Source organism: Eucyclogobius newberryi, unplaced genomic scaffold (genome assembly GCF_026437365.1).
Source record: "Eucyclogobius newberryi isolate DKJ021-1_F unplaced genomic scaffold, fEucNew1.0.hap1 SCAF_14, whole genome shotgun sequence".
Taxonomy (NCBI): Eukaryota; Metazoa; Chordata; class Actinopteri; order Gobiiformes; family Gobiidae; genus Eucyclogobius; species Eucyclogobius newberryi.
The window spans coordinates 31,669,284-31,680,269 of record NW_027315768.1 but is presented as its reverse complement, the minus strand read 5'-3'; the positions used below and the strand labels follow the sequence as shown (position 1 = coordinate 31,680,269).

Genomic DNA, 10,986 nt, shown 5'->3' with positions numbered 1-10,986 from the left:
AACCAGTTTGAATATCCAGCTGTTTATGTTACACTTATTTGGAGTGTCGGCCACTTTTTAACACTCTGCTCTCCGCCAACTTCATGTCCTCATCCACGACATCCCTGAATCTCCTCTTTGGTCTCTTCTTTTAACCTCAGGAGGTTTTTACTTATCTATATATTCATTTTCCCTTCACTGTCCGTGTCCAAACTGCACGATATTGGACTTTAGTATGGCCAGAACGACAATATTTATACAGTATATGTTACACTTTCAACAGTAATTTCAGTGAAAACAAATGTGTTCATGCCTCAATGTGCAGTATTGGTCCAACGCTGTCAAATTAAAATTAAAAACCCGACTCTGGAACTCCCTCCCCCAACCTGTCCGCCACTCTCCCTCACTCACAACATTCAAATCCCGCCTAAAAACCTACCACTTCACCCAAGCCTATGACCTCCCCTACCCCTAGCCTCCTCTACCCCATTGCCCCCTGTTACATCCCCATCTTTTTCTTTGGGTCACTGAAAAGCGCTATATAAATAAAAGTTATTATTATTATTATTATTATCAAAATCAAGAATAAATGTACTATTATTTTTCCAATATAAAGAAATATAGACACGGTATAAACACGGATCAGAATGTGACCAGAGAGCAAAAACTACAATAAAAACACAAGTCGCACAAAACCTCTAAAAAAAATGAAGTCGAGGCACGTTCAAATAAGAGTTCCAGTTTGTGCAAAGTCTGTCATGTTTGTCCAAAACCGGTAGTTCCTTGTTGATCTCAGTCCAATATTTTTGACATGGTTTTGGTAAAAAACATGTGATTTTTTTTTGTCACATTTTGAATTCTTAATGCAGACGAATTCCTCTCTTTGAATGTCTTAACTGTGAAATAACAGGTTTGAATTTTTAATTGTATGTTTTCAATACAGTTTTTTTTTTTTTTTCACATTCAAAACTGTCAAATGTCAAACAGTCTACATTCAGAATGTAAAAGTCATATAACCACAAAAAACCACAAACGTTCTAGCATACTTACATACAGAAAATATTGTAGGGAACTGAGAAAGAAAAAAATCAGAACAAAAAACAATTCAGACATTTTAAGCTTTAAAAAAATTGCACTTTCAAACACATTGTGTTTTTCAGACTTCCTATAAGTGATCTGTTCTTCTGTATCTACCTCTGTATCTACCTGCGTTGCACCAATGAAATTTCCCCATGTGGGACAATAAAGGAATATCTTATCTTATCTTAAAGTGTGCAGTTTGCAGATAGCGCGCTGATATGGGAAAGAATCAATCTAAAAGTGATGTGTCCATCCCGGAGACACATGTCATGCTGGAAATGTCAAATAAATATTGGAAAGAGTGTCTGGAATGTTATGTATGTGGTCTGTAGTTTTGTTGTGATTTGAATGCATTTTTCCTGTTGTGAAGCACTTTGAATTGCCTCGTGTATGAAATGTGCTCTACAAATAAACTTGCCTTAAAGTTCCAAATCTGCTGAAACTAATCATCTTCAAAACAACAATCGAGATACTATTATTTGCGCTTTGCCATGTTAATCAAACCCAGACCGTCCCTTTTACCCTGGAGTTCAGGTTCAGTGTCGTTGTCCTTGTCGTGCCTGTAACACTGAGACGAGCTTTAACTGATCTTGATTCAGCAGCAGCAGCAGCAGCAGCCGCAGCAGCCGAGTCGTTCTTCACTCCGCTCAGATAAAAGCAGCACAAACTCATACATTTCTGTGATTGAAGCGTGTCCTTGGCCACGCACGTCGACTGTCCTGAAACGCACCTTCTGTATGAGCTCTAAATCCACCATCACCTCTAACTTCATCCTCTGAGTCACATCAAAAGAAATGTAGAAAAATGAGAATGGACTCGATGTTAAAGCAATTACAGTGATCTGGTTTATACTTGGATCATTTTACAAACATCCCCTCAGGCAGGAGGCCACGCCCATTAGGCAGTTGGACTCATGAACACTTCTGAAACACTGTCACTTTAACAATTATTCAACCAGAATCATGAACAAATACATCATTTATAGTGTTTTCTTAAGCTCAGTAACTACTTAATTAAGGAGTTGGAGTATTAATAAAGTAGTTACTAAGCCTGAATCAGTGTTTTAAGACTGTTACAAGTGTCATTGTTATGTGGGATGGCCCAATGAGGATGTCTTTGTTCCAATCCAATATATTTATCTTCCTGCTTTACCGTATTTTCCGCACTCTAAGTTGCACAGTTTTTCATAGTTTTGGCCGGGGTGCGACTTATACTTATACTTATATTTATACTTATATACTTATACTCTGGAGCGACTTATATGTGATATTATTTGTTATTTTCACACTTGCAACCGCATTTCATACTCCAGTGCAACTTGTGTCTTTTTCTTCTCTATTATGCATTTTTTTGGCTCGTGCGACTTATACTCCAGTGCGACTTATAGTCTGGAAAAATACAGTAGTTTAGTTTTCATATTTATTTGTCATGTACGTACAAATACATTAATCTCATGAAACAGAACATGCTTTGCACCAGATTTGGCAAAAAGCTATAGTTTCCATCCAAAATATTACAAAATGTACAAAATTCTAAAGTTTGAACCATTTCAACCTTTAGCCAAGTAAAGTAAACATTAAAATAGAAATGGATGAATAAAAACAATAAAATAAGATCCCTGGAGGCCCTCAAAGCTATAAAAAATAATGACAAAAGGTATTTATCTGGGAAATAAAATAACTGTAAACGTACAGCCATATTTTTGAGCTTATTGCGCTTCTGTTTTCATTTTTACTCATTTTGATCAAAAAGACAAATCCGATGAGGTCGAACTGGGAAACGATGACACGTGAACAGACATAAAACATATCTGTGCTTCTGATATCAACCAATACCAACACTGGAACCAATACACGTCCCAGTTATTCCAAAGTACAACTCCGTCACGTTCTGAGCCCGTTTATCGCACGCCGCAGCCTCGTCGTAACCCGGTCCAGGCGCCCGTTCCTCTTCCTTCATTTTGTCCGGCGATAAACCCCCCTTTTTTTTTCTCGTGAGCGAAATCCGCTTCAGTTGTGAATCTCTCTTTTTACGCGGCGTGCCGAGCAGATGTGCTTATTTCAAATGCATTACGGCGCCTCACGCTCGCGTTTTATGGATATGCAAGCGCAGACGTTCATAACGCCGGGCGGCAGCTGCGTCCCCGTCGAGGCAGAGATCACACGCCACTTTTCAAACGCTTCATTTTTCATTAAACTAGTTCTAGATTTACACTGCGACTCGCTCAAAGTCGGACGCTCGCTCAGCTTCCCACGACGGGCGGAGGCGGGCGTGATATCGTCCCGGCTCCAAGTTTAAAGTGCAGGCTCCATGTTTTACTCTGGTATTAATGGTGTTACATCAGTCAAGTGGTGGTTAGTTTATTTATGCCAGCAAAGTGCAAAATATCCTCTTTTTTTCGATTGTCAAATGGGGATTCAAGATTATTGTGTTATTGATCGTTATTATTCGGGTCACAATTTTATCGTTTGCGCAAAAAATATTTAATTGCTAACATTTTAGATTAAAATTAAGTTATTTCTAAGTTCTGGCAATTTTTACTTTTACTTTTGGGGATGTCACAATATAAATTTTAGTGTTACGATTATTGAGGAAAAACATTAATTTAACAATTCTACACAATTCATTTTATTAATTCATACAGGGAAAAGCCAATGAGAAAAGTTCTCTTTTTCATGTGTTTCTGTTAAAACACGAGATGAATATATTTCACATTTTTCTTGACATAAATATAATTTCACTTCCTGTTTGTAATTGATGACATCACACTAGGAAATTACCCAGCAAACACTGGGGAAAAACTCCTCTAATGTCACATTTATTTAATTTGACAAATAAAAATATATGAGAGCAACTTTATTTTCTTAATGTTTTTCTTAATTAATGTTTAAAGAGTCAAAAAAGTTGTTTGTTTGTAATTTATGCATAAACTTTGACTGGAATGAGTGTCCCTGGTCTGATGTCACTTCCTGTTGTGTTTTTTTTACAACTCTTTAAACGTTTTCTCCACAAATACCTGCTTGATTGGTGTAAAACTATCATTTAGATGCACAACAGGTATAAACACACCAAATAAAGTCAAAATTAAAAAATCGTTAAAACCTGTCATAGGCACTTTAAAATTTTGACATTTTTGAACGTAGTTAAGAATTATTTGTCTCAGCCCAGCATTTCATGTATTATTATTATTACATTTAAGTAAGTTTTTTGCCTTAAACTGTCATTCATCTTTTTATTTACAATACGTTTCCAGTTTTGATGTGATGTCTTACATAAAAGCTCAACAGTAATAACAAAGCAGCTGAAGCGTCGTTTGGATTATTAATGTTGAAAAAATAGGATTGTAATAATAAATGCCTTTTATTGTTCGTCTATAGTTGTAATAATACTTGTAATATACTTGTAATAATCACAAACACAGCGCTCTCTGTGGTCAGACCGACACGTTTGCTCCTGTCGCTTTGACAACGACCAAACCAAACAAAAGACTTCCAACCGTGGCACGTTTCAAATCACAAACACTGCGACTCGGACTGTTTGTCGGACAGATTGTCAGATTATAAAGATAACAATCGCACTTCGTCGTGAATGAGCAGCATTTTTCATCTTTTGCCATCAATAATTTGCTTTTTTTGTCCATTTTTGCAGAAAGGGAAAGTTCCTCCACCATTATGAAAACTACGGCGCGACGGCGAAAGACATCGCTGACTGGCTCAGGAAGTAAGTATTGATTTTAAAAAACATATAAACTGTATAAAAGTATAAGTGATTGGTTCAATTTGTGTTAAAGTTTTAGAGACATTTGAATATTACTTTGCTGTTGAATTTACAACTTTTTACTCAAACGAACCCGCAATTGTAACTGTCTTTTTTGTTCATCGCTGTAACAGATGGCAATATAAATGTGGTGTTTTAGAGCCGGGCGACACTGACGAAATGTAATGACTATATTTTTATTATCCCGTTAACAATATTCAGACACAATTCGGACAGTTTGTCAGAAACGTGCCGAAATGTGCCGTTTAAATGTTTTATTTTGAGATTTTGTAATGGCACTAAACGGGAAAATGCTCTAAAATTAACCACCAAAACATACATTGTGTCTAAAGTTTACCACATAAACATCAATAGTGTCTTAAATAAACTGCCCTACTGCAGAAATATCACTTTAAACACATTTTTGGAAGATACCTCGGCAAGTTTGTTTTATTTTTTCCACAAAGGCATTATTGTCATCATGTCTGAACTAGTATATGATGACCACATGGTGACCTCTAGATAAAGACGACGATGACGCGGAGTACAGAGGACTGGAGTAGGATTTTGTAGACTGTCAGCGGAACCACCTCCTCATCAACGCGGGGAAGACCAAGGAGATGGTGGTGGATTTCCGCAGACGCCACCCCACTGCCCCCTCACCAGTGAACATCCAGGGACGGGACATTGAGAGAGTGGACTCATACAAGTACCTGGGTGTTCATCTGAACCACAAACTGGACTGGACTCATAACACAGACGCACTGTACAGGAAGAGCCAGAGTCGGCTCTACCTCCTGAGGAGACTCAGGTCTTTTGGAGTGACAGGGCCACTCCTGAAGACCTTCTACGACTCTGTGGTGGCATCAGCCCTCCTGTATGGTGTGGCCTGCTGGAGCAGCAGCATCACAGAGAGGGAGAGGAAGAGGCTGGACAGAGTCATCAAGAAGTCCAGCTCCGTCCTGGGCTGTGCTCTGGACTCGGTGCAGGAGGTGGGGGACAGGAGGGTCCTGGCTAGATTCACATCTATGCTGGACCATGAGTGTCGCCCCCTGCAGGACACTCTGTCCGCTCTGGAGAGCAGCTTCAGTGAGAGACTGATCCACCCTCGATGTGTGAAGGAAAGGTTTCAGGTCTTTCCTTCCTGCTGCTGTCAGACTTTATAACAAACACTGTCATACCCATTTGCAATACTGTCATTCATGTGCAACACTGTCATATTCATGTGCAATACTGTCTCATATTCATGTGCAATTCTGACATACTGTCGATCATCTTGGTGCAATATTCTCTGTCCAAATAACAGCTGTAAATAAGTAACTATTGTTATTATAATTTTTTTAAAGTGTTTTTTATAAGTAATCTGCATTTTATTATTTACTTCTGTGCCTACTGTTTTGCAACACTGGAATTTCCCCATCATGTGACAAAATAAAGGCTCATCTTATCTCTTACGTGTTGAAAATTACATTGTCTAAAAAAATAAGTACAGAAATGAAGTTTTAAACGTTCGTACCGTGACAAAACTACTTTCTTCTACTAAAAGCCTCAAAATAAGGTGTAAAATGGCAGTAAAGTGTGGTTTCAGGGGCAGCTGGACGAGGTGAAAACCAGAGCGAGGGATAAAAGAACAGAATGGAGGAGACGCTGTTAGACGGAGGTGCGACCCGGGCCTGACACGGACTCACAGCCGTCTTCATTTGAATCTGCAGTCCTCTAAATCACTGGAGCGAAGACAAAACGAAGCGAACAACCTCAGCGAAACAACCTCAGCGAACCGCGCTCCGAAGTCAACCAAAACGTGGCCCGATCTCGTCTTCGAGCGACTTTGCAGATGTCGCAGATGAGAAAACCTTCGCCGCCACGTTTCCCCCACAAAAGCCGCAGTGCATTGTTCGTATTTAGATTTGTTCTGTCCCTCGCGCTGCTTTGTCTCGCTCGCGCCTCTTTATCTGCTCTTTTTTTTTTTTGGTTTTGTTTATTCCACGACTTCACCTCCAAACTTTTGATGAAGTCGGTGCCATGTTCTGACTCAGCAGTCCTTCAGCGACTCCTTCTGTTTGTTTTGCAAGCGACTTCAGTGTCATTTGGACGTCCGCGCTGAAAAGAAATTGCACACGAGATCGAATCGGGCAGTGGTTTTGACTTTTGTCTGCGCTCAATACTTTTGTTTGGTTTATAATACAATTGTACGCCGATTTGTGTTTGACTGAGAATGAATATCATACCCTTGCGTACAGTTTTAGCTTTTTTAAAACTTAATACCTTATTTTACAGACTATAAGTTGCACCTTTCCTCATAGTTTGGCCGGGATGCAACTTATACTCCAGTGCGACTTATATGTGATATTAGTCGTTATTTTCGCATTTCACGTGCAGATTATTTTCACTCTGGCAACCACAAGAGGGCGCGCTAGGCTCTAAGCGACGCAGAAGAAGAATCTGCACTTCCTCTTTTTTTAATTACTATTTTTATATTTTATATTACGGTATATTATATTCGATTTGTAGTTTCAGACTTAAAACACATAACAGACAGAACAGCACCAGAGTCAAATTTGCCAGTCAAATTTGTTCAAATATAAAAAAAAGTCAAAATATAGTTTTTTCCATTCATATTTTCACTTTTTCGATGTGGCAGCAGATGCTCTCTTGCGCCCTCTGTTGTTCTACATTAAAGTGGCGACTTGCTCACTAATGATTTGATTTGACAAAAAAAAAATAATCACAATATTTTTTACAACACATTGATCGATGGCAATTCTTGATTCGATTTCCCGTTCTTTTGAAAACAAACGGCTTTCAATAGTTCTTTGAAATAAACAAGACGGACTTAATAAAAACTTAAAAATAACAATTATTTTTTAAAGACGATAAAAATCCCATTTGCTATTCAAAGTCTAAACTCTGCTCCAAAAAAGTTTTACAGACAGAGGATCGGCTGTGAACCTCTCGATTGAAAATACCCAACGTCATCATCAAAACGACTAGAAATGACGATCAAAATGTGCTTAATTGCATTTTCCCAAATGCAATAGTTTGTCTGAAAATCCCACAGGAAAAGCAAAAGCTGGAGTTCCCAAAGTAGTTTATAAATCTCCAATTTTGCATCATGAAAGAACAATTGAACTGAAGCTAAAGGACGTTCTCTGCACACATTATGAACACGTCACATATATATTTAATTATTGCTTATGTCTTGAGAGCTGAAGGTGTCGTCTCCTTTTTCTCTGAGCGATAAAACATTTAGGATTCAGCCACGAGACGTTTTTCTGCTGTGAAACGGACCCACTGCCCCCTGAAAAAGCTCCTTCATAGTGAGCGCACATACCAGCTCTGATTCAAAACACTCGCGGGGGAAAAGGCCGATTGGTTCCAGAGGACGAGGATAGACTCGTTCTTTGGTCCAGTCCATTGTGGAAGTGCAGAAACAGAGCAGAGCCAGTTTTACAAATGACTCCCAGAGCAAAGGAAGTCCCAAAGGTGCACGGAGGGGATTGTGTTGTTTAGCTTTCTTTTCAAAGCTGAGACGCATGAAAACTGGTGTTTAAGTTTAAAATGGCTGAAATCTATGTGTATCAGGGGATTGAAAGTAAGAGTAACTAAAAATAAGGACGGGCAATTTGAAGATAATTTTTGTTTAATTACGATGCTCACTAGATATCTTTGTATTCATTATTTTTTTAAATAATTTATTCAATTTAATTGTATTTATAGTATTTATTTTATCTATGTATTTTATTGTATTTAGTTTTATTTTTTTATTTTTTTTTCTATTTTATTTAGTTTTTTTTTTAAAGTTTACAACACAAAACACAGAATGGACCCAAAACAGCACCAGAGAGCAAAATACAAATAGGCATAAACTAGAGAACAAAGGAAACACAATCATGACACAGATGCATTAAAATAACCAAATGTCCATTAAAATGCCCAAATGTCAGTTTTTCCATTTTCCTGACTCATGTTACAATGTCAGTCCAGTCCTTGATGATGGTGACGTTTGGTCTCCATTTATTGTGTCCACGGCAGGAGTTTTTAGGCCCAAGTAAAGTTCAGAGGGATGGCAATGCATTCATGGATTTCAATGAAGAGATACGCTTGTCTTGACTTGTATCATGGGAAATAAATGGCAAGATAAAGGGAGATACTTCAAGACGACAGAAGTTTTGAGTTTTAGTTTTTAAATCTTTAGCCTGGTGAGTCGCTGAAGCTTAAAAGCGGCGAAAACCTGACCCGGCTGACATTTGCGGACGTAGCGAGCGGACGTAGCGAGCGGACGTAGCGAGCGGACGTAGCGATCTCCGTCCTCAACCCGGCAGTACCGTCGAGTGCGTCACGTCGCCTCAGACCCTCGACCTGCCTTCAAGATCCGTGTTCTGTTTCTTCACTTCAGCCAATCACTTTAAAGGCGCAATGGACGATTTTTCGGCGATTTGAGAACGCAGGCGGAAGTGCGCGTGCGACTCCCCCGTGCGGACTGATGCAACACACACGTGCGTTTGTTTATTAGCGCAACGGATCACATCGCATCTCTCGTCTCCCGTAGATTTCTGCCCACTTCTGCGTCAGCTGGAACTGTCTTTCTCCGTCTTCATTTTGCCCCGTACACTGAGGGAACTATATTATGATAGATCCATGCGCTTAGGCACGCGGAAACGTGGGGACGAGCCTCACGCGGCTGCAGGTGAGCGATAGGTGCGTTTTATGATTGATACGTGGCAGGACTAATCGGCCGTCCACGCCACGAGGAAATAAGACTCAGATTTGTTCCAAAAAAATAGTCCATTCAACCTTTAACGTGATTGGCTGAACTCTCAGGTCAATAGTGCAAAGTCTTGGTGGACCGGGTTTTTTTTTTTTTTTTTTTTTTTTTTTTTTTTGGTAGAATCGTCCTGTTTACGTCTTGTTGCTCATGTTGTCATTGAGGCGCGGTGCAGCTCCAGATGTGGCTCTCTGGGCGGAGTAGAATCCATCTGTGTCCACTTATTCCGTGTTATTCCGTGTTATTCTGTGTTCTAGTGAACGGCGAAAGCTCCAGATCGTGAATGCTTTCGAGTGTGTGCAGTATCTCACTCTTCAACGCAATAACGGCTCTTGGAATATTCACATCCTGAGAAAGTGACTGTAACGCTCTGTAGATGTGTTTGTGTGCACAGGGAAGTCGGAGTACACAAACGCCAGGCTCAAATCCGACTAGGCCAGAGATTTGATTTCCCTGGAGTTCACGTAAACCCAGTGACCTCCTGAAATCTGAGGCTGCTTTTTTCACATTTTATTTCTTAAAATTAAAACTCGTTTATTCATCGCCCTCATCTGATGATTTAGTCCAAATGCTGCATTATGTTGGTCCTGGTTCAGTTTTTGTTCAAACTGATTAACACAAATCTATAAATTACACAAAAATGTAAAAGTAGCAAGTGAAATGATCACAGTATGTTTGTAGATGGATTTATTGGTTTAAAAGGGAAAATAAAAGAAAATGATGATGAAATAATAATTATTAATAATAACAAGGGATTACACTGACTATTAATGACATGAGGTGTCTCCTTGAACCGACACCTTAACGTGGTGGAGGGGTTTGAGTGCCCGAATGATCCCGGGAGCTATGTTGTCGGGGGCTTCATGCCCCTGGTAGGGTCTCCCAAGGCAAACAGGTCCTAGGTGACGGGTCAGACAAAGATCGGTTCAGAAGCCTCTTATGACGACGACACGAACAAGGCCGTTTACGTCGCCCGGATCGGCGTCACCGGGGCCCCATCCTGGAGCCAGGCCTGGGATGGGTGCTCCATGGCGAGCGCCTGGTGGCCGGGTCTTACCCCACGGGGCCCGGCCGGGCACAGCCCGAAAGAGCGACGTGGGGCCGCCCTCCCGTGGGCCCACCACCCGCAGGAGGATCCATAAGGGGCCGGTGCAGAGAGATCTGGGCGGCAGTCGACGGCAGGGGCCTCGGCGACCAGATCTCCAGACACAGAGACTAACTCTGGGGACATGGAATGTCACCTCGCTGGGGGGGAAAGAGCCTGAGCTTGTGCGGGAGGTTGAGCGATACCGACTAGATATAGTCGGCCTCACCTCCACGCACAGTTTGGGCTCTGGAACCCATCTCCTCGAGAGGGGCTGGACGCTCCACTGCTCTGGTGTTGCCCGCGGGGAGAGGCGGCGGGC

General features: G+C 40.6%; 1 protein-coding gene across 1 annotated transcript in view; it reads left to right on the top strand.

The window, feature by feature from the left end:
- Positions 1 to 10,986, top strand: part of pdia5 (protein disulfide isomerase family A, member 5) — a 114,958-nt gene that overhangs the window by 63,774 nt on the left and 40,198 nt on the right. The window contains exon 10 of the mRNA XM_072445251.1: positions 4,708 to 4,779. Coding sequence (XP_072301352.1) covers positions 4,708 to 4,779 — 72 coding nt within the window. The remainder of the gene's footprint in view (positions 1 to 4,707; positions 4,780 to 10,986) is intronic.